The sequence below is a fragment of the Ursus arctos genome, unplaced genomic scaffold (assembly GCF_023065955.2).
Source record: "Ursus arctos isolate Adak ecotype North America unplaced genomic scaffold, UrsArc2.0 scaffold_18, whole genome shotgun sequence".
In the NCBI taxonomy this organism is placed as follows: domain Eukaryota; kingdom Metazoa; phylum Chordata; class Mammalia; order Carnivora; family Ursidae; genus Ursus; species Ursus arctos.
This window is the reverse complement of record NW_026622852.1, coordinates 41,511,245-41,535,694: the sequence shown is the minus strand read 5'-3', so window position 1 is coordinate 41,535,694 and position 24,450 is coordinate 41,511,245. Positions and strand designations below refer to the sequence as shown.

Here is a 24,450-nt window from a genome sequence, read left to right as displayed (position 1 = left end):
TTCAGGGAAGGAGGACAACCCACCAGCCAGCCAGCCACAGAAGGGGACATCCTGGGGGTGGAGGTCTCCCTGGCACTGGGGCACCAGAGCCGAGGTGGGCAGACAGCCTGGCAGAAACGGGATGAGATGAACCCAGACGGAAGGTTCTGAAGTCGGATGGTCCCATGGCCAATCTCAGAACTGCCACTCTCAAGCTGTGGGTTCCTGTGCAAGTGACTCCAATCCCCCTTCCACGCCTCAGTCTTCACATCCATACAATGGGGACAAACACAGCAGCTGCCCCACAGCACTATGATGCAGAGAGACAAGGCAATGTCTGCAAGGGACCCTGAACGGTGGCCCCAGTGGAGACGTTTACACATATCTACCGTCTCATACAGGGTGCAGGGGAGGGAATCATGCAGAGGACTCAGGGGAAGGGCCTGACATAGTCCAGACGTCACTGCGGGGGCCGTGGAGGTACATCAACAGGGGTTCGAATCCCATCACTATCACATCCTGGCTCATGACCCTGAGTGAGTTGGGAGCCCCATATCCACTCAAAAGGTCTCGTGAAGATCAAGAGCAATGTAAATCCAGGACCTCATCTAGAGCGACTCACAGAGCAGAGACACCCAGGTCAATGGCAGCTGCTGACGGTTACTGAAACTGCTGCTCCCTGCCCGAGACCGCGCGGATGCTAACAAGCAGTCCTGCTAGTCCTGAGGCTCACTGGGCACAGCGGTGGAGCGCAGGGACCCCGTCGGAGCCTGAATGCCAGCCCGCAAGTCTCGGTGGGGCTGCTGGGCAGGCAGGCAGCGAGGGCTCGCCCTGGCTTGGCCCTGGCTGGTCCTGACCCGGACTGCACAAAGGGTTAAGCCGCAAGGAAGGGTAGATGTGCTTCCAGGACAGCAAAGAGGCTCCTGGAGACAAAGGGTCCAACCTGCCTGTGTTCCCCACAACTGAGGTCACAAGGAGGGAAGGGAACAGAACAGTCTCTCCACCTAGAATACTGTCAACCCCCTTTCTTCACAGCCGACATTCAGCAGCTGAGCCTGAGGTCTACGAGCATTTGCCCATCCCACCTGAACAGCCTCAGTGTCCCTTCCTGCTCCCAAGGACCCCACCCCCAGCATCATGACGTCCTGGTGGGAGGGAGGAGTTGTTGGAATCCGACAGGCTGGGCATCCACACACCCTGCGACCTTGGGCTAGACTCCATCTCTGAGCCTCAGTTCCCTTGTCTGTTCAAGAAGGACCATGATCCTTGCCAGCATGGGGGTGGGAGATAAGCCAGGGAGCTGGGCAGAGTGGATTTCCAGGGATGGCAGCTGCCATTATGACAATGTCATTGATTCATGAGGACACCCCCACCTCTGGGAAGCCTTCCCTGCTTGCTCGAGGTGGTGTTAGACCCCCTCTCTGAACACCCATCTGGCCCCCACAGGAGACTCTTACACTGGAAGCCACGTGAACCCCCTGTCGCCCACAGGCACTCCTTTAAATGGGACACCCCCTGGCCTTGGAAGCGCCAAGGACACTGGCAACCTCTCTTCTCCCGGCTTCATGCTTTAGATTTATGAGCCCAAATGTTGCTTTTCTCGGGTGCTTTGCATTTAATTAGGTGTCCTAATAACAATGGGATCACTGAAGTACTTATATCACTTTGAATTAGGGGTGTAGCATCTTCTAACTTCTTTAAAAAAATTTTTTTTCATATATCATTTTTTAAAATAGAGCTCATTATTTTAATTATATCCATTTAAATGTACAGTGGAGCCCTTGGATATTCTCAGCACGAATCATTAGGTATATTAGTGAAAAAGCACTCGGAATCTATCTACATGCTGACACTCCATAATCTATTCTATTTGTGTCGCTGTAAAATAGATTTATATATAGATAACTACAAAATAGTTGCTCAAGATATGCTATGAATTTTATATTTAACCTGAGTCACACTTCAACATAAAATCTAAAGTCAGGCACTAAAAGGATATCTCTCTGTAAGTATGTATCGTCTGTGGCCACTGGTTACTGCTCATGCCAGAATCCCAAGAGAGAAGCCAGACCGAGTGGGTCCCTGCCCAAGGAGTTCCCCAAGAACGCAGACCCTTCGTGAAGGCAATGATTCTCAAATTGTGTTCCTTGAAGGCCCAGAGGTTCTGTGCACAGCAGTGACCCAGAAGTACCCAGGAGGCCTGAATAAAGAGGATGGCATTGAGTGGGGCTCCAAGACCCCTACTCTCTCTTTGATTTTAGCCTAATGTATGTATAAATGGGCTTCTTTCTCCCTGTAGTGGGTTAAATGGTGCCCCCCTACCCAAGACATGCCCACGTCCTAATCCCCAGAACCTATGAACATGACCTTATTTGGCAAAGGCTCCTTGCAGATGTATTTCATTTCAAGATCTTAAGATGAGATCACCGTGAATTACCTAGGTGGGCCCTAAATGCAATGACAAGGGTCCTTAAAAGAGAAGCACAGGGGATAGGACGGACAAAACAGGGGACAAGGCAGAGAAGGGGAGAAGGCAACATGACCACAGAGGCAGAGACTGGAACGATGCAGCCACAGGTCGAGGAATGCTATGGCCACAGAAGCTGGAAGAGGCAAAGAACAGAGTCTCCCCCAGAGCCTCCAAAACTGAGCGAGAACAAGCTTCCGGTTTAAGCCTCCCTGTTTGTGGCAATTTGTTACAGAAGCTACTGGAAACTACTATGCGGCGGTGAGGTTTGCAAGCTGCTGCTCTCTACTACCCTCCCTTTTCTTTTGCTTTCTTCTTCCTCGTCCCCAATGCTGTGCGCAGCCCATCCAATGTGCCTGCACAGCCTGCCTAGGAAAGTTTCAGAAGCACATCTCTTCCTCTGGGTTTTACCAGATGGTTCTTCAACTGCTTCGACCTACCCCGGCCCATCTGGCATTCACGAGAGCCCTGGAGCCAGACGCAGAAACTGAAGCCCAAAAACTGGGCCCAAGTCTGTCTGGTTCACATCCACAGCCCAGCCCAGGCATGAGTCCTGGGGCACGGCAGGAACTCAATCAACGTTGTGAATGGAGGGCATGCCCAAGGTCACACGACTTCCATTGACCAGAAACAATTTTTCTGACTCCTATCCTGGTGCTGTTCCCACTAAACCGGACAGCCTAAGACAGTGCAACCAAACAACGTTATCAGTGGATTTGGGGCCCAAAGACAAATGCCACTGCTGGCCATGAAGGATGAAGAGTCCTAGAACACCATGTGGCCAGGAGTCAGACAGCTCTGTCTCTGGGTGTAATTTGTCCATCATGCCACCAAAAATGCTAATGCTTGAAGCTCTACCAAGTCACAGTAGTGACGGGGGTTCTCAGCACGCTGGACGTCATCGTGCCCTTGCCTAACTCGGTTTTCCCATCCGCATGACAGGTGCGCTGGAATCTACAGCTGCGGCAGAGGCCAGACCTCTACCCAGCGGCGTGTGCGTACCTCCCTGCACAGGCCAGGGAGCAGTGCCTCCACCTGTACCCCAGGGCTCGGCCTGAGGACCACCCCACGTCCTGCAAAGGCTCCTGCTTACTCACTCTAGCACTTCAGCCACCTGAAACAATGTTAAGGGTGGTGGAAAAGCTCTAATCACAGTGTGTAAATAACGGCTCGGTTAACTCCCGCTAGAATAAAACTTCATTAAAAGCCTCCACTCATTAGGAATGAGGGTTAAGTAGCCTCAAGCTGAGCTTAAATACACTCTACGTGGATGCATGGACTCACGGGCTGTTGAAGGAACTTAAGCCATGACCTCAGGGGCCGCACGTACCCTGCTGCGGAGGCTGACTGCTGACCAAGTCCTCCAACGCTACCCATGTGCCCACCTACCGACGATCTAAGTGCTGCAAATGCTTCTTACCTATTCACAGGTGTCAGCAGGCCCCTCCTCGGCAATGCTTCCAAGACCTTGAGGTTTTTGCCTCCCCCATTCCGCCAGGGCTGCTCTGCCCAAGGCCTCCCGTGACCTCCATGCTCCTAGAGCCTATGGTCCCTTCTCATCCTTGGCAACCTCGTCCTCTGTCGGCAGCCTCAGATAATCCTCCCTCTCCCCTCTGTCCAACTCTTTGCTCCCTTGGCTCTGTGCTCAGCTGGTGGCCTCCTACCTTCTGCCCCCTTCGCCGTCTCCTGCTGACTCCTCTTCGCCAATTCTTCACCCTTACACGCTGACATGCCCCAAGGATCAGTTCTAGAACCTCTTCTATCTTTATCCACACTCACTCCCTAAGCAAGCTCATCCAGACTCGGGCTTTTAAATATTAACGATGTGATGATGAATCCCAAATTCTCTCTCCAGCTTGGACCTCCCCTTGAACTCCAGCCCTACACACACAGCTGCCGGCTAGACACCTCCTCCTGGATGCCCAAGAAGCACCCGTATTTAACAGGCCCTAACTGAGCTATTGCTACACCCCTTCCCCAAGTCCAGACTACAATCCTGACTCCTATCCCAGTGCTCTTCCCGCTAAGCCCTGCAGTCCACGACACCACAATCAAATAACCACAGGCTTCTCGATTTCAGTTAGGAGCAATTCTAACCCTCCAGCTTCTCAGGGCTAGACTCTGGAACGAACCTGTCTTCCGTCCCCCTCACTCCGTACTAATGAGTCTACTGGCAAATCCTGTCAACTCCACCTGCAAGGTATGTCCAGAACCTCACCACTCCTTACCAGCCCCTGGTTCCAGCTGTCTTCCCTGCCTCCTGTCTTATTGTCAACCACACAGCCAGTCTCTGGCTCCTACCCCTGCCCAAAGCCCCAAAGTCAATGTTCAAAAGAGCAGCCTGGGTGACCCTGTTAAAGCAAGCCAGGTCATGTCACCCCTAGGCCCCAAAACCCATTATGGTCCCACACCTCACCCACAGCAGCAGCTAGAGCCCTGGCCCTGACCCCCAGGGCTCCCTGGGACACACCCCAGGAGCCCGCTGGCCTCCTCTGCTAACACACTTCCTTGCTGGCCACACCAGTGACCCTGCTGTGCCCTGAGCACACGGCGCCTGGGGCCTCTGCCCTTGCTCCTTCCTCTGCCCCTCCCGGCTGCCCTCATGGTCAGTCCTCACTCAAACACCCCAGAGCCAGTGGAGACATTCTGGCTGCTCGACCTAAACCACCGTGCGGCTGACCCCGGCCCTGCCCACACATCGCCCCGTTCCCGGCTTTACTTGTTCTTCACCCTACGTTTATCTACCACGTTACCACTCATCCTCTTCACCGTCTGTCTCCCCAGCTGGAACGTGAGCTCCGGGAGGACAAGGACTTTCTCTTGTCCATTCCCTGTCATATCCCAGCACCCACAGCTGCACCTGGCACACGGACGGCCATCAGTAGACGCCTATTCACTGAAGGAGCAAAGCCACGAGTCCTGGAAAGGGTGGTGCCAGCGCAGCCTTCGGGGCGTCTCTCTGTCCCCTCCCAACCCACGAAGAACGTCGATGGTTTAACTGCGTCAGTTAATGTTCAGAACCGAAGACGGCATGGCCCACCCCCTGGCCCTCGGTATCACATGGCCAGGAGATGTTGAACGGGAGCCACATTCTGAACAGAGAAGCTTATTCCAGAAGGGCTACACTCTCATCTTACTTCTCTCCAGCAGGAATTTTCTCAGATGTAATGTGCTCTTCTTTCCTCCTGAAACGCCAGAACAGGGTAGCCGGGGATGCTCTGACACCAACTCTTTTTCTTCTCCAGCTTCGCTGAGACAGTATTAACACGTCACGATACGAAAGGTGAAGGTGCACGATGTAAAAGCATCTGGAAACTCCCGAGGACGCAGGCCCGCTACGATGAACATCACTCGGCAGATGCGGGCCCTCGGGGCCCAGGACGGGGTGCTGAGCTCCCAAGGTGGCTGCTGTCTCTGACACCCATCCATCCGGGAGCCTGCAGCCTCATCCCCGTGGTTTCTGGGAATGCCCTCCTCTGCTTCCCACGGGCTCCTGCTCCGAATCTGCCCTCTGATTCCATGTGGTTGACAGAGACCTCCAGGGCCGAAGGCCCTACCCCACTGTTTATGTATCCCCATGCCTGGCCCCTAGCAGACGGCAGCTAACGTCTGCTGAACGACACACACAGAGAACAAGCAGAGGTGCATACGTCAGCACGAAGGTGGAGGTGACTATGGCAATGAGGGGATGAGGACAAGAGCAGCTATGGCGTTCTGAGCAGCCATGCCGTGCCAGGCACGGTGCTTCACCCCACATCCACACACCACCCCGCTGGATGCCTGATAGATGCTAAGCAGTTCTGCTTTAAGACAGGAAAACTGAGGATTAGAGACACAGAGTGACTTTCTCATGGTCACACAGCTTTCTACTGACAGAAAGATACGCATGCAGACGTGCCCGGCCCCAAAACCTGGGCTTTCCATCATTTGGATGATTTGTTTTCCCTTCTCAAAAGGAGAGATGATTAAAAACACAAAAACACTTGTTTTTTGAATGAATGAACAAAGTCATGATTAATCAACCAGAAACTCCCAAGAGAAGGGGAACATACACCCTCGTCTCCTCCTGTATCCTCAGCATCCAGACGGCACGGGGCACATGCTCGACGCTTAACACAGTAACAGAGAAATGGGATAAAACTAAGGAATCAGGGGCTGCACGTCTGCTACAGAGAAAGGGTCTGGGCTTTATGCTCACTGTCGACCTCTAACTCTCCTTGACGCGTTCCAAAATGGCTGCCGTGTGCAGACGTGTCCTGTGGACACAGAGTCTCCCGGTTTTAGGGACAAGGACAGGAATCGTAACAGGGAGAAAGGCTACAGCTTCCACCAGCCTGGAAGGACTGAGAGAGAGAGAACCTACAGTGAAACCCCATTTTCCACAAACCCCGGAAACGGGGCCTGTGTATTTACTATTCCAGCTGTGTTTCAAATCTCCACATCATCACCCATGCCTTCATAACCCTCAGAATTATCTGCACTTCCATTTGTCATGTATCACTGATATATTTTAATAAATAGTCAAGTAGAAAAGATGAGATTAATAGATTAAAACTATTAACCTATTAAACAACTCTTAACAGTTTAGAAATTCAAAATAACCTACAATGCATAAATATATCATTAGTTTGAGATAATTCTTAGGCACTTAATTTTCTTCAGTGTATGTTGTCAGTCAGCCACGACGCCAGGTAATACTGCAGTTCAGAAAGGCAGCGTGAAGATTTAAATATTAAGAGTTAATTCCCTGGTTAATTTAAACCTAAAATAGAGAAAAGCAGGAGTCTTGAGCGACGCTGTCAAGTCACAAACTCCGACATTTAGCAGGATGGGACCCTCCGGGTAAATCTGGGAACTTCACTTATGGGTGTCACGGCATAAGGAAGGTTGGCCCGGGTCGTTAAGAAGAATTACCGTTAACAGCATTTTAAAGAGACATAGCATCTTCGTTTTCCAGCGGGGGTAGCAGGGGGGCAGTTCGGACTCCTTGGCAAGGTGCACAGCCCTCTCAATACTCACTGTGTTGAGTGGCTCCCCTCACCCCACGGTGACGACGCTGCAGACTCAGTTCTCAGCCAGACAGAATTCCCTCGACCGGCAGGTGGGGAAGGGGAGGCCCCCACGGGGACCCTGACCACCATCCTGCAGAGATCCTCTGCGGCACCCACAGGGTCCCATGCAGATCCCACAGTGCAGCCAAGTCAACCAGGGGAGACTGAGGCGGTCCCAAAGCTGGTCCTCACGCTAGCTGATGTGATGGCAGAGAAGAAAGACTCTCCCTCTGCCACCAACATGATTTCCTACTGAGGCTGTGACTTCGCTACTATCCCCCCACGCCCCTCTCTGACACCCAGCACCTCTAGCCACTGTCTCCTGGCAATGAAAGGTAAAGAAGCTCCCCAAGAGGACCCACTCCGCTCCCAACATCCTGCCCACACTGCCGGCCTGCCAACGTGTCCCTGACACAGTCCAGGTCCTTCCTGAGTGTCTGGTGGTGAGCAACTAGATGCCCGGCTGTTCCAAGTTTCCTCACCTACCCACACCCCCCTCTCCACGCACGTGAGCCAGGGGAGTGACCACGCACCACTAAGGGACGTTTAGGAGATCTGAGGGCTGAGATGTGCATAAGGCAGACAGCCCGGCTCCATGGAGCACAGAGTGGGGCTCCGTCAGTGTTCAGTTCTTTTCTTCCGTCCTTCCCAACCACTTGCCAGACAAAAATGTGGAAAGTCTGGTCAAACTATGAAAAACATCAGCTCTCAGGCCATGGACGGAGTACTCCTAAATGAACACAGAGGGGCATGGCCACCCCCCCACCCCCACCCCCAGTGCAGCAGCGATGAGGAGGGGGACGAGGACACAAGCTGCAGCCAAGTCCCCGCAGGATGGGCAGGTGGGAGCGATCAGGAAGCTGGGTCTGGAGCCTACTGACGCGGGGAAGCACCACACTCTGCATGGAAAGCCGGAGGAAGCGTAAGCTAAGGGTGAGGATCTTTCTCTTCCATTAGCAGAGCTGGACAGAGGATGAGGCTGTGGAAGTTTCCTGACTTATCCTCCTGGAGGAAGGGCCTTTGGCGTCAAGGGCCTCCACAAGCAGCCAGGTTGGTTCATCCTGTTACCATTCTCAAGACTGTGCTTCTTCAGAACAAGGCAAGACTTCCAAGTGCCTTGAATGGTGAAGAACAAGGGGCACAACAACGTTCTCAGTGGGCTCAGGGAGCACAGGGGAGAGACAGCTGCTGGGTGCACGCACTGAGCAAAGGTTCCCTAGGGGCCCCGGTCACCTCCCTCGGGTGGACCAAGCCAAGCTTGAGAGCCACAGCGCCATTTGGCAAGCATGATTCACCAGTTTTGATGTGCATTAGTTTGCATTTCTGTGGCTGCCTCCGGAGGGCAAACCGAAGAATGTGCCTGAATTTTCAAGAATCCGCCATATCTGCAGAGTCTAGATTTAACAGTAATTGAGCAGAGAGGAAACTCAGCCCACCAAAAAAGCACTGGCCCCCCAGGGAATGAGTATATGACCCAGAGTCAGCCTGCGATTTATGATTTTTGTGGCCCAACTTTGTCCAAAGTTCAGTAAGCTGAGACTCTATGTTTCCGGAAATCAAATCTGAGCTCCCATAACAGCAACATAAACCTAGAGTCAAGATAAAGATGCGCCCTGGCTAGAATATACCCAGAATTCTTAAATAATTCATTCTGCTAATACCGTACTGGTCACTGACCACCATCGAGCCTACTGCTACTGCAAGCTTTCCTAACAATGAAATTAATTTGTTTAGGGCTACTTTTATTTTACTGCTGAAAACCAAAATGCTAAACAACAAGATATTCTTTAAAAAATAATTATGCAGCTGCACACATGGTGATCAGATTAAGTAAGAACCCACCCGTGAAAAATCTTGGCTTGAAGGACAAGACTTGGCTAGGCCCAAAGCTATTTTACTCTGCATGTGACCTTGGACAAGCCCATTCCTCAATTTCCTCTGGGGAGGGGGGGTAGCATCACAACCTCAGAGGGCCACTGGGGGGACCAAGGGAGATCTGTGCATGATCCTACATGACACAGTAACTGGATCGGGGTAGGCTTTCCACCCCCACCCTCGTCCCTGACTCCAGTCCTCTCTCCAGTGTCCAGACTCAAAAAGAAATCAATCGCCATCACACTGCTATCTCCTCCTAGGAAGGGAATCCAGCATGGTGGTGATAAAAAGATAAACGTTTATTGAACACCTACTATGGGCCAGACACTGTGCTAAGGGTATGCACTATTACCATTATTATTACACTTTATCCTCACTGACAACACTATGAGGAAAGGCCTAATATTCCCATTTTACAGATGAGGACACTGAGGTCAGATAAGTAGCCCAAGATCACACAACCAGGCAGTGGATAGCCCCAGGATCTGAACCCAGGCAGTCTGGGCTCCTCAACACTGTGCTAATAAGCTGCCTGGCCCTTAGTGGGGCTAGAGAGGAGGCAAGGTAGAAATCTTGCAGACCAGCCACGGAGAAGCTTGCATTTTTAGATGGAGAACTCACAAAACGCTTTGCTGAACCGAATTCCTCGGACCTGAAAAGTTAATGGCCTTTCGGAAATTCACTTCCAAGCCAACTTTCTGAGGTCCTGCTTGTCCTGAACCCTTGGCAACATCTCTTTAATCTTGCCCCTTGCAGTTTATTCACCTCCTGGCAGCCGGTATGATCCTTTTGAAACCAAATCATATCATGCCAGTCCTCTCTGCTCAAAATCCCCAGCAGCTCCCTGTATCTCATGTAGGGTAAAAGTCAAGGTCTTGACGCTAGCCCCCAGAGCCCTATCGGTCACATCAGCCTCCTTGCTGTAACTCCAACACAATGTACACATTCCTGCCCCAGGGCCTTTGCACCTATTGTTCTCTCTGCCTGGATGTGTTTCTCCCAAATGACTGCTTGGCTCAGCCCCTCATTTCCTTCAGATCCATGTTCAAATGTCTCCTTCTGGTGATGCACTACGCCTTCTGGATCTCCCAATCCCCCACCCTGCTTCCCCCTACAACCTCGCAGCACTGTTTATCTTATGACACACCATGCATTTTACGTATTGATTACACCTCTTCCACGCTTACTAGAATATGAGCTCCATGAGATTTCGGTTTTGTTCACTGCTGTATTTCCAGCACCCAAGTCAGATCCTGGCACTCAGTAGGCGCTAGGTACTTGTGGAATGAGATTTGGTCTTATCACTCCCCCAACCCACCCCAAATCTGTCTACAACACCCTGATGGCTTGTTAGGCGACTGGTCCACACAGCAAACAAATGAGTCCCTTAACCTCTTCTATCCCTGGTTGCCTTATCTCCAAAATGAGTCAGTTACTCCAGATTATCTATAGAGCCCTAACAGCTCTGAAAACCTTCAACTGACAAAAAAAGGCAGAATTCTTCATTACCACAAGCCTGTAGCTACATTTACTTAATTATAAAAACTGCACTTCCTTTAGAATGTTCCCGAGTTAAGGCCCCACAGCCCCCGCGCCTCTCAGCATAAGTGAGGCTTGGCTGCCGTTGTGCTCTGTGATTTGTAACCTGCACACCAAGTCAGCATTAACCTCAAGTGCTGGGATCACTGGTCCTGTAAAATCGACCCAGGCTGGGTTACAGAGAAGGAAACCAAACCACATTCGGTTGTTTCTTAGGATCAGAAACACCACCTCTCCTTGTCCCCCTCAATTTAACACCAATTCCTTAGCAGTCCGTGTGTTGGTTTTGGGGCTCAGCCAGAGGCCCTCTGGAGAAGTAACAAAATTAGGTGTTCTGGGCCAAAAGACAAGCGCTGGGAAGAAAGCAGACCCCAGCGTAACAACCAAGTGGAGTGGAGGCCTGCGTCAGAGGCCCGTGGGGGACGGGGGGGGGGGGGGGGTCCTTCAAGGTCATTCCCGGCCAGGGTCGCAGAGCCTCACGCTGACCTCAGAGAGCCCCGCGCCTGTGTTTCTCCATCTGGAACAGGGACTAAATGCATCTAACGCTCTACAAAGTCCCAACATGTCTAAACGCCACAGGGCCAAGGCCAGGGTCAAATTCACAAGTGGCCTCAGCTTAGGCCCCCACCTTAGTGTTCTCTTGACATGTAATGCGTTAATTCACTTCTCAGACTGAACGCTGGGTCACGATACAATAATACTGTGTTTGGTTTCTCAAAGACGCTCTATTAGCTTTAATTACAGAATCAATATAAACTCAGTTGTTGAGCTTCTTCGAGGTCCCTGCCTTCTTGACGAGCCCCTAGCCGATGGCTCAATCTCCGGCCCCTCACAGACTCCTCTAACATCTGTTAACTGAAAACTTCATCCCGAGAAGGGGGAGGGCACAGCGGTTAAGCATACACATCAAAGAAGTCAGACCTGGGTAGGCATCCTGGCTCTATCACTCACTTTCAACTGGGCAGCCTGAGGCCCGTACACATCTCTGTGCCTCAGCTTCCCCACCTGTAAAGTGGGAATGAGTACCTCCCTTCATAGGGCTGTTATAAAGATAACAGTAAACTAAATCACTTAGCTCAGAGCCTGACACAGAAGTGCTGACTGAATGGTAGTCATTATTACTAGAAATTTCTTCTTTACGTCTCAAGTCAGACACAACCCTAAGACTTGGGCTGGCCCTTCCTGGTGCATATTCTGGCACCGTGGTGGTAACACAGGGGCTCCATCACTGAGTGTGTGCAAACCTAGGCGAGTCGGGCAGGGCAAAGAGATGACACAGAGACCATCCTCCCCTCCTCTGACCAGGGCAGGCATCGCTAATCTATCCCTGCACTGTTCTCACTCTGACTGCAGCCTGTGGCTGGTAAGACTCAGTTCAGAACTCCAGGCAGCCACTACCACCATGGAGGAATCTGCCTGCTATCTTCTGACCTGGTGTGGGGGAAATTCACGCAATAGAAAGTAAGGGCAAGGACCACCCCCTGCATGAAAGGCATGAGAAACAGAGGGAGGTCTGTCTCTGTCCACTTCTGTAGACACTCGAGTGTCTGCTGGATGACCACGTTAGTCCCGAATCCATGGCAGCAGGTGCTCAATGAACACGGAGGACAGTGGGAGAGGCTGGCCAGACCCTCACTCAAACACAGCACTGGTGAATAGAGAAAGCACCCTGTTTTGGCAGGTTCAAGGCCTGACACAGCCCCTTATTCACCACATGACCCTGAGCAGGGCCGTCCCTCCCCATGTATCCAATGAGAGGGTGGGACTAGATGAACCCCAACGGCCCTTCCAGTCCTGACATTCCAATCCAGGGAGCACTTCCAGGCACCCCCAGTCTAGGGACTCTCACAGCCCCCACAGACCACAGCCTCACGTACTGCTCTTAACACAAAACCCCACGACCAGGGGCCTGGGCGACAGACACAAGGCACTGGGCAGCCGCTGGCCCCACGCATCCCTGCCAGCATTCACTGGCCCAAGCCTGGCGGCCCACTCCTCTATTCCAGCCCACACTCCTGGCTCCTACATCATCCCCACTTCTCCTTCTATCCCATTCAGGGTATCCGTCCCATTAACACTGAGGACCCGCTAGAGGTTTCTGCCCATGGATCTGCCACCCTAAGGGGAGAGGCAGAGAAAATTACACAAACACGTGGAATAAAGAAAGCGTGAAGAGCCTAGGAGGAGCACAGGCCCTTCAAGGAGAAGTGCAGGGAAGGTTTCTCTGAGGGCAGGATGGGGTCAAGACGTGAAGGAAGATCAGAGAAAGAACATTCCAGACAAAAGGAACAGCAGCTGCAAAGGCTCTCGGCAACAGCCAGTTGAGGCAAGGGGCTGGCAAACCCTGGACTGTGTATTTATGTCTTATCGACGGTGCTTTCACATGCACTGGCAGAGCAGAGAGGTCGCCACAGAGACCTATGGCCTTCAAAGCGCAAAACAGATCCTATCTGGCCCTTTACAGGTAAAGCTGCTCAACCCCTGGTTTAGAGTGTTAGATACACAGAGAGAAGGTCAGGGCAGCTAAGAGAGACTGAGCAAGAGGGAGACTGACACATGAGGAGGTGGGGGGGGGGGAGCCAGGCTGTGCTGGATGGGGTGGGTCACAATGACCTCCAGGCTGGCATCTCCGCCTCCACTCTGTCCACCTCCAATCCACCCTGCGGAGGGTTCCCCAGGTGATCTTCCCAAAACACACAAACATGTTACTCTTTCTCAAATAGCAATGGCTCCCCCATGGTTTCCCAAAGCATGTTCCAAGGGACACTCGCTCCACACCCAAACTTCGATGAAAGGGTTCCATGGTTAAGCAAGTTTGAGAAACAGGGCATTCTCATCTCGGACGTCCTCGAGCACACACACTCGCCCACAAAAGACTAAGAAGCCCCTCAGCAAATAAATTTGTCTGACTTTGTTTAACCTACTGTCCTTCAAAAACTTGCTTGGCCGCAAACTTCTTTTTTCCCCACAAAAATCTCCCAACATTCTAAAGAACTAGTGTTCATGGGCTACAGGGCAAATTCCTGTGCCCGGCATTCCTGCTCGGACCCCACCCCCAGTAGGTAATCCTCGAGCCAGGTCCTGATTTCGCGCACACGTGTGTGTGTGTGTGTGTGTGTGTGTGTTTTTGTGTGTGTGTGTGTGTGTGTGGCCTGGAGTACCATCTCTGGTCTGTCCCTTGCCTTCCTCCTGCCTCCAATGCCCCCAGTAAAGGTCATTTGGCTGTTCCAGCTCTGGCCTCCCTGAGGCAATGGCAGGAGCGGCACTCACATTTACCAAGTGCCTGCCTGTGCCTCTGGTGGCAGACGTCCACTGCAGGGGCCTATCCAGAGTCTCTTCCTACCTTCTTCAGTAATGACAGCCCAGCTTTCCTTTAGGGGCCAACCCCCATCTCCGGCCAGCTCCCAGGGTGAGGACACAGCCCTGGTCCGGCGAAGCAGAGTATTCCTTCCCCTGGGTGGTGAGGGGTGACTCCCCCTTCTACCTGAGAGGCGACTGGTTCAGGGAGATGAGCACTGGACGCAAGCTGGGCCAATGAGTTCCAGACCAGGACGAGTCAGGCTGCTATGGAGTTCACAACACAGCAGCCGAGATGGGATTCAAGCCCGGCCCTCCTGCCCGCTCTCGCACTTCACCTCTAATTTACTCCCGACCTGAGGGCCCAAAGGCCTGTTCAGGATCTCGTCATCTCTGGTGCGTTCATGGCTGCTCAGAGAGGGTACCGGGAGGGCTGGGAGGTGCTGCCCATAACCGCACAACCTCCGCGGAGTATCCATACTTCTCAGCCAAGGAAGCTGGCCTGGCCCACCCATCCCCTCTCAGGGGAAAGGGAGGACCAGAGACAGGTGGCTGTTGGTGGTGAAATGGGGAGAGGGAGGGGTCCGACTGGGAGCAAGGGAAGGGAGTGTACCTGCTCGCGGTGCTTTTCCTTCCAGCTGCACTGGCTCCGTCAGCCTGCAAAAGAAACCCAAAACACCTCCATCAGCCAAGGAGGGAAACCCGGATCCCACCTACTGTCACCCCACCAAGCTCCCCCTCAACACCCGCCTTCAGACAGAGGGGAGAACCAGCACAAGCCCCTGCTCCATTCTTGCAGGCTGGGAAAATCTGCCCCTAGTGGTAAGAGGGAGTCGGGACACCCCCACCCCCTCACCCCCCACCCCCGGAATTTGCTTGGCCCTTTAAATCCAGCTGAGCACCCATTGCCAACACAAACCCAGCAACCACAGGGCCCTGGGGACTCAGTGAAAAGTAAGTAACCAGCTAAATCTGAGATTGAATTGCACCATTTTTATTTTCATCTGGGATTTCCAATAAAACAGTAGCCGCAGATTTATTCCTACCAACCGGAGGGAGAATATCCTATTATGTTAAAATATTCTGTCCCCCAACCCTACTAGCAGGGAGAGACAAGAGAGTGCCGGTTCTTAATCGCTTTTATTCGGGGTTGGGGAGGGGGGATGGGGAGATAAGGCTGACCAAATGAAAATTTCAGAAATCATAAAATTCTGGTTCAGATGGAGAGACTGAGGCCCGGGGCCAGGAGGGAGCTGCCTGAAGTCTCGGAGGACTGAATGACAAACACCTGGAGTTCCTGACCCCCCCCCCCCAGGCCAGTGCTGGGGGGACCTCCGCTGCAGCGGCTGAAGTAGGCTGTAGACATGGAAAGAATGCGGCTCGTAGATGCATTCCCTGGCGTTGTCAAAGCATTTATAACAACAGTAATCACAGTTAGAATAATGCAGGTTCCAAACTCTGGCACACACGTGTTTCCAAACTGAGAATCTTTCCAAGTTTAGAAAGGTCATGTAGCGCATGTGTTCCGTATTTTGAAACAACCCTGGCAGGGTCTGGAGAGCCCCCCACCTATCCCCCTCCCCCAGATTCAAGCACAGTGATATTTCCACAGTGAAACTCATGCAGTCAGCCCTATGGAGGATCAACGAAGACAGAACTACTCTCTTCTCCCTTCAGGTCAAGTCCTGCCACCTCACCAGTTACAAGAAATCGTTTTGTTTTCAAGTTTTTTGAATTCAGGGTTGCGGACCTAAAATTCAAACGACAGCAGCTACCTTTTGACCGTATGTTTACGAGAAGTTGCAAACTGGCCAAACCAGATGGCGGACTTCAAACAGTCAATATAGAAAAATAAGAGGATTTCACCCAAAGAAGGCCAGATTTCAGCATGTGAAAGCAGCACTCAGTCCCACATGACCACAGTCAGCTACAGCTGCCATTCCTGCTTCTCCACAGTCCCCACTGCTCCCTCTTGCCCTATACCCAGCCCTCCAAGCTGGCTCCCAGGGGTATCCAGACTCTCTCCCCCAGCTAACCTCCCGTGGGGTGCCAGTGTATGCACATTTAACACTTCCTATTCGACCCTCCCCCTGATGGGTCCCCCAACACACATACACAAGATCCCCGTTTTACAAGTGAGGCAAGGAGAGTCAAAGAATGTTAAGTCATTCATCCAACATCCCACAGCTACAAGCCCAGGTCTGGGTCACTTCAGTGCCCACCTCCCTCAGCTCTGGAATATTTTCTCTCCCACCAACATTCAGAAGAGCCAATCGGGAAGTGAGGTAAACCCACACAGCCCCCACCGCCCACATGAGGGAAATGCAAAGATGAAGGACAAATAAGGAGGTAGAAATGTGAGGCCTGGGAGGGAAAAATTAATGGGATGCTGGTGTATTATTTCAGTGGCAGAAACAAGAAAGCGGAAAATGGTTTGCATATCATTTCACTGGGAGCAAAAGAACAGAATCAATTACAGCCTCCTTCCGACATCTTGCATTCCTCAAAACTTCTGTGGAAAGTGAATGGGAAGAAGTTGTTTTAATCTTCATATCGTAAGAGGCAGAAGGGGTGGAAATTCTGCCCCCGAGAGCTTAAAAAAATTGTAAAATCCCAAATGATCTCTCATCTTTCAGACTCAACTCAGGGCACGTTATTTCTAGCATTTCGCACATATTTTCGTTTTTGTTTTTTGTTGTTGTCCTTTTCCTTCCCAGTTTCACCCAGAGTCAACCACATGTGGACAGTGAACATGGGGCTGGGTAGAAGAAAAGATGCTCTGTCTCTGGCACACCTGGTCATCTCCACCTACGTTTCCCTTTTATTTTGTTTGTGATCTTTGTGCTTCTTGCCACCAGTGGCAATGCTCAATTTTGTTTTCCACCAGTTTTTATAAAACAAAGACAAAATGCTAAAAATGTTCAAACAGTTGTCCAAACATGGAGCGCCTGGGTAGCGCAGTTGTTAAAGCGTCTGCCTTCGGCTCAGGGCGTGATCCTGGCGTTCCCGGATCGAGTCCCACATCGGGCTCCTCCGCTGGGAGCCTGCTTCTTCCTCTCCCACCCCCCCACCCCCGCTTGTGTTCCCTCTCTCGCTGGCTGTCTCTCTGTCACATAAATAAATAAAATCTTTAAAAAAAAAAAAAAAAAAAACAGTTGTCCAAACAAATCCTTGCACAGAAACTCGGGCAGAGCAACAAGAGAAATGGAGCCGCTGGCAGGAGGAGCACCCGCTGGGCACGTGTGACGCGCCCAGTGACCAGCGGGTCCGCGGAGCTGATATGGGTGGGCATATAGGCGGATGACGTGCGCAGGTGAGAGATGTCCGAGACAGCATGTGTCCGTATCACAGCTCCCGTCGATCACGGCACATCGGCCTGGCTGAGCCCAGACCCACTGTAACGGAGGGACAGCCCCACAGGCCCTCCCCAGCCCCGTGGAAGCCCACAGTGCCGAGCGCACTGACCCCGAGTTGTAGAGATCCGTGAGATGCCAGGCCAGCTTTGTCCGCGTCCTTGCAGCTACCTACAGCTTGAATTAAGCTGACCCTCTGACATAGCCATTTTCCAAATACCAGCAATTTCCTATGATTCAACCTAAACCACAAACTCACCTTACCCAGTGTAACCTGACCTGATCCCCGATTTGAACTGAAGTTAAACAGCACACAGTGTAGCATCAGATAGACGGTCTTGTGTTTGGAGCCCTGGTCCTGCCGTTTCCTAGCTGTAGGATTCTTGGCAAACCACCTGCACTCTCAAGGCCTTGGTGTTCCCACGTGCAAAATGGCAATATGCCAATCCCCGGACGGATCTCGTGGGACCAGCGAGGTAACGTGTGTAAAAGTACCCAGCAGGGACTCAGTTCCGATCGCACAACAGATGAGTGAGAGGCACGGCTGACCTTGCACTGCCCCAGGGGTCTCCCCAGCCTGTCTCAGGGTATGATCTGAATCCCATGCTGCAGGTCGGCGTCTCATCAGTGTCCACCAGACCCCACGGAAGAAGCTGAGGCTTCTTCCAAAGGGCTGGTCGAAATGACATCCAATACAGTGGTAAAGCTGACGTCCTAATAAGCACAGGCCAGCTCTGGGTTAACCGCTGAAGCACTGCCACTCTATTGTGGCTGCCACCGGCCTGTGTGCTCTGCCCGGCTCTGTGTGGGTCTCACCGTGGGCAGGCTCCTGCCTTTCCCCGGACCTGAGCTTCTCACTGGCAAAAACGGGACGGGAGGCCTGAGAGTTAAATCAGGTCATCTCCTGCTGCCCTCCATCTCTGGGACTGTATGTGGAGCTGACCCAACCTTAACCAAACCCTGCTAGGGCAAGTGACATGGGGCGGGGCACAGTGGGCCCACGAGAGACCCTCCTCCTCAGGCTTACAAGGGGGGGGGGGGGGCGGGTAACAGGCATCCATTGCGCCCCCCCCCCCCCGCTCTCTATAAGGGCACCTGCCCCCCTTTGTCAGCCCCATCCATTCCTTCTACACCAGTTTCTCCGTAGGACCCGGGCAAAGCTATTTTTGGTTTCATTCGACCCTCCTCTTCCCTCCCAAATGAATGTTAAGTTGTTCTTTTCCATTCTCTTATTAAGGATTTTCTTGGAAAGAAAATATTATTCCAAACCCAGAAATTTTATTTCTGAATTTGTGCAAATGTAAGTTGTAGGACATTAGCTGCATTTCACATTTTGTGCAAATGGCAGAAACAGGCAATTCGTGTGCTACGGGATGGGGGCTGGCCAACGATTTCGATAAAATAAACCCTTTTTTAATTTAAATGCTAATGCACTGAATTAAAATTTAATAACTGAGGAAATTGAAAAGCCGAGCAGGAATATTGGAAATAAATCCAAGCAGAAACAGCTGAAATTAAAAATTCTAGAGAGTGGGAGGATAGCAGCTAAGCTGTCTTATATGATTACATTTTTTTTTTTTTTCAGAATGAAGCAAAAAAAAAAAAATCCTATCTCTCGCTGGCTCTAGGGCAGTAAATCCACAGTGCTGTGATTTATTGCTCAATTTTCCTGAGGGAAAAAGGCTTTCTTTCATGCTGAAATATTTCATAAATTTCAAGCCAGCATAAATTCTTAATTTAAAAGTTATGGAGGTCACATTTAGTGCACTGGTACGGTTCCAAAATCTTAAAGGAATAGCAGCGACCAAAAAAAAAAAAAAGAGAGAAAGAAAAAAAAAAAAGGCAAAAAGGAGGGGTAGAATTTACTCCTTTTTTTTTCTTTTTTTCATTTTGGTTTTAATTCACGAGTTGAAATTTCATTATTAAAGATTCCTCCTGGATGGATGGAACCCAAGCACATGGGGAACTGGTATGTGTTTGGAAATCTGTGCAAAAGATGAAGAGATAAAGATTTAATTCAATTATAAAAAGGCTTTTTTTTTTTTTTTTTTTTTTAAAGCCACTTGAGGAATTCTGGTAAAAATTTCCTCCCTTCACTGCCCGGGAAGGGGTGAGGGTGGGGGAGGGTGGCCAATGTAATTGCTTCTCTTAGATCTCCAATCTTTTGTGCACACTGATATATTCATTTGTTATACAGCTGTTCAGCGGCGGAAAGAATGCTGGGGCGCCCATAATTCTAAGCAAATCAATCAAAAATTAATGATTTGTCATGCTTGCACAATGGAGGAAAACAGCTCCATGGGTCCTGGCTGCCTGATCTCGAAGAATGAAATGCCTTTCTGCGATAAGAGAACCGAGCCAGAGGCACGGCGAGGCTGATGTGTCACTGCAAATGTGGGTGCTCATGGTCCCCTGAGCTCCGAGAGGATGGAGGAGGGCCACCATCTTGGAGAGGGCATCTCCAAGATGGTGCCTCTGCCAGTCAATCCCAGGACAGACCTAGTGAAGCACAATTCCATGGTGGTGTAATTAGGATCTTGCCTTCTCCTTCCCCCACTGGAAATTGCTTCCTCTTGGGGGACATCAGTGACTCCCCCATCTCCCCCATCAGATTTGATGTGTCCCCGTTCACTGTTCCCCCAACACTCCTAACCCGCCACCACCAGCACTTTTCACCAACTCCATGGGATGGGGACCACAGTTCCCCAAACACCTACGTCCCCTCAGACCACGTGCTCCTCCTGGATGAAGACCACATCCCACACATGGCCATGACCCCAGCACCCAGCACGGGGCCTGGCATGCAGCAAATATTCAGCAAGTAGGGCTGAATCCCTATTATTAATAATTAATTATTATTTCTCGGGAAACACGGATAACGAAGTTGCTTAGATGAATAATGAACTACACTGGCAACCAGGATGAAATTAACAACTGATCCTAAGTAATCGATCACTCCTTTGATCATTCAACAAATATTCCTTGAAAGCCTACTGTGCTCAGCTCTGGAAGGACAACCTCAAACCCACTGGTGGACAATTCCAAATCCCCAACATTTCCTGCTTCTTGGCTTCTCTTCACCCTTGGAAGGGAAGAGTGAATGTGAACCCACGAGATAAGTTCCCTGCATGCTCAAATGCCTTTCAGGTCCTGTATTCTTTCTGAAGTCATATGAATGTTATATTCACAAGTAATCAAATGCACATTACTCCAAACTATGCCTGTGTACGTCATACATACATTATGTTTGAATATAAAAATACTGTTTTGTATTACCAACAGGTACCACTGACCCTGTAGGAAGATGCTCAGCGTCAGCAGGGAGGGAGGCCAAGGGCAATCACCTGGAGGCCTGCAGGAGGCACCGCACCTGTGGGATGCACCTGCCAGAGCGCCCCCCCCCCCCCCCGCCGCCAAGAGGATCACTCAGTCTCCCACTATTTACTGAGGATGGGAGGACAGTGGGTCCCAAACAACTGGAGCCTCAGTTACATACCTCTTTCCTTCCCAACAGCCAATGGATCCCCAAAATTTAACTCCAACTTTCTGTCTGTCCCATTGAGGCACAAGACTCAAATCAGGGGAAGTCATTCACTCATCCCAAAAGTATCTGATGAGCTCCTTCTATGCACCAGACATTGTTCGAGGCAGTTGGGATAGATCCCTGCCCTCACAGCGATTATATTCAAGTTGGGGGAGACAGCAGCATTAGGTGGAATAAATCAGTAAAATATATCCTATGCTAGAATCTCACCAGTTCTGTGAGGGGAAAACAGAGAAGGGGAAGGGCAATGAGAGCGCAGGGGCAAGGGAGGAGCCACAGGCTGCAATTTTAAGTCAGGCAATCAGAGCATTAGGCAAACAATGGAAGGTAAGGGAGTCGGTGTCTGGGGAAAAGGGAATGACCAGTGCAAGGACCCAGGGGCGGGCAGGAGTGTGCCTGCTGTGCTCTGCCAACAGCAAGGATGTCATGAGTGAGGAGGAGAAGGAGAGAGGTAAGGGAGGCTGGCCCACGCAGGCAACCACCCAGAGGGGCCAAGTGACCTGCGCAAGGTCACACAGAAGGTCATGGGGCGCCTGGGTGGCACAGCGGTTAAGCGCCTGCCTTTGGCTCAGGGCGTGATCCCGGCGTTCTGGGATCGAGCCCCACATCAGGCTCTTCTGCTATGAGCCTGCTTCTTCCTCTCCCACTCCCCCTGCTTGTGTTCCCTCTCTCGCTGGCTGTCTCTATCTCTGTCGAATAAATAAATAAAATCTTTAAAAAAAAAAAAAAAAAAAAAAAAAAAAGAAGGTCAGTGGTTTGGCCAGGGCTCACACATCTTCTCACCCAAGTCAATGGCCGTTTCCTCTACACGCTTGGCCCCTGGTGTCCAGAAGAAACAAGTCAAACCTGGCCCCAAACAATGGAGGTGAACTTTGCCTACTGAACCATCAGGCCCCAACTCGAGCACAGGCCGCCCCTGCTTTTGTTCACCAGGTGTTCTTGAAAAACACCTATTACGGGCGACTCTGCCAATGCCAAACAATAGCTTTACACGGTACAAAGAGGATCCCACTCCCAGGAAACTAAATATATTATAAATTCCCTAATTAGACCCTGCTTCTTAGATCACCTTCGGTGATATGATTCTAGCATGCGGTGCTTGGTTTTTAATTCTGTATTTGTTTTCCACCCGGACGTGGTTACTCAAAGCCGCAGACGGCTCAAGGGTCCAAGCTGAAGAGGGGGCTGCTGGAGAAGAGTTAAAAGAAGGAGGTATTTCAATGGATATTCGTACCTTGCACAGGAGATGTGTGATTCTGAGAAAGGCCGTGGGGAGGACTCAGATGCGGTTCCTCGTCACTCACCCAAACACTACCTATCAAGTGCCTACTGTGTGCTGGACACCGGAGTTGTTACTGGGAACACAATAGCAGCAAGAACAGTGGGGGAGATGGGCAGTGATTACTTAATTATTTCCACGCTATCAATTTATAATTACCAACTGAGATACATGCTCTCAAGAGGAGGGCCTAGACTCCACAAGCATCTTTGACAACAGGATCCAGTGGGACTGCAGGGTTGGGAAGAGCCTCCCCAAGGGAGGGATGCTGGAACAGGGCCCACGGAGCTCCTGCTCAACAGGAGGGGAATGTACGGTCTAGATGCAAATGAAGCTAATACAAGCTGGGTGCCAGGGAGCAAAGAGAAGGGTACCATCTTGCCCAGCAGGGAAGCCTGGGTCCCTGAAACCTGCAGGGCCGCAGCCTTCTCTGAAGGCCTTGACCTCTGGAGGAAGGGACCAGCCCACTGATGGGTCCAGGCGCTGATCAGACCCCAGACCAGAGCCTGGAGGCCAAGGGAGGCCCAGACATATCATCAACTGGCCAAGTTTCCAACTATGAGGGAAAACCAAGGGAAATGACCAGGGTCTTTATTCCTCTTGGTTACGATGCCCCTCTGCTCCTCCCTAAGCCCTTACTGTCTGAGGTCAAGTGTCAAGAAATAAATCAGGTTTCCTAGGGATGGAACCAGCATGGTTCTGTCGGTTTCACAGCCATTTCCAGGTACAGGCAGAACCCTCCCTCTTTGGTGGACAGCCAGCCAGACTGGAGCAGGACCTTAAGGCTGATATAGTCATCACCACCACCATGGTCACATCCATCTCTGTCGTACCATCAACAGCTGGTGATTACAGAGCACCTGCAAGCCAGGCACAGGACTGTGAGCCTCACGCCAAGGCTCCCAGGGCTGCCCTAAAAGCTTGTGCACCTCTTGAAGCAACCACCGGCGCCAGGACAGAGGCAGGGAGCCCAGCATGGAGGCCGCCATCACCTTCCAGGGAAGAGATGGCAATGGTTGGGGACAGCAGTGGAGAGAAAGCTCTAGAACAAAGGGCTACTGGGAGCACCAAGGATCACCTAAGACAGCGTGTGAGGAGCACCGGGGCAGAGCTGGCATGCAGCAGTCACTCAATAAATCGCAGGTTTAGAAACAGACAAATAATGGCAGCTGCTGAGAAACTCCTGTCTGACTTAGACTGTGCGCAGAGGACGAGGTCTCCTCCAGGCACAGACCTGGACATCTGGGAGACACAGAAGTGAAAGATGAAGCTACCTCCATGCCCGGGGCTTGACTCGGGGCCCTGAGCAGGACGGCGGCGTCCTGACCTCAGGCAGGAGGGCGGCAGCCTCCCGCAGGCTGCCATGCCGGACCTGCTGCCCAGACCCCAAGCCTCGTTCTCACCTCCAGCTCGGCGGAGCCCACAGCGCACATGTGGATTTACACGGCCCATGAGAAGTCCTGGGTGTTCCGTGCACGTAAATTCTATTCGCCCAGCTGCACTGCATCACAACGGGGTCTAAGGCTGCATCCAAAAGGGTGAGGCTGTTCCTGGGGTCAGGTCCAGCAAGGTTATTGGTTTGGGTTTTGCTTTTTAATTTTTTATATTAAAATAAATCTAACAGAGTTCCAGAGAAACTATGAGAAGTTCCCTTCTACCTCTCACCCAACACATGAAGGGCTTCATGCAAGGGCAAAACATGGTCAGAATTGTGTCTGCAAAAGGGCTGCTGAAGGGCCTCCAACAGGGAGAATACTAGCAGCCCTGGAGCAGCCAGCATCTACTGAGCTCCTCCTGTATGCCAGGCCTGGGCTCAGGCACTGGGTACACCGCCTCACTGAATCTCCTCAATCACCCTGGGTGGCAGGGACGGTCCCCAGTCCTGCAGTCCAAGTCGGGTCCCAGAGGCTTGCAGAGTGAAAGGACCGGCTGGAAAGAGGCTCAGCCAGGTCTCCAACCCAGCCGCTCTGATTCCAAGTCGTGTTCTCAAACCCGAAGCCATGCTGCCTCCAAGACCCGGCGGAGTGACCTTGGCAAGTGACTTTCCCATCTTTAAGAGTGGACAC

At 51.5% G+C, this 24,450-nt stretch overlaps 1 protein-coding gene across 21 annotated transcripts in view; it reads right to left on the bottom strand.

The window, feature by feature from the left end:
• Positions 1–24,450, bottom strand: part of ZNF618 (zinc finger protein 618) — a 172,302-nt gene that overhangs the window by 61,496 nt on the left and 86,356 nt on the right. For all 21 annotated transcript variants that reach the window (XM_048222918.2, XM_026513816.4, XM_026513826.4 and 18 more), the window contains exon 2: positions 14,822–14,865. In XM_048222918.2, coding sequence (XP_048078875.1) covers positions 14,822–14,865 — 44 coding nt within the window. The remainder of the gene's footprint in view (positions 1–14,821; positions 14,866–24,450) is intronic.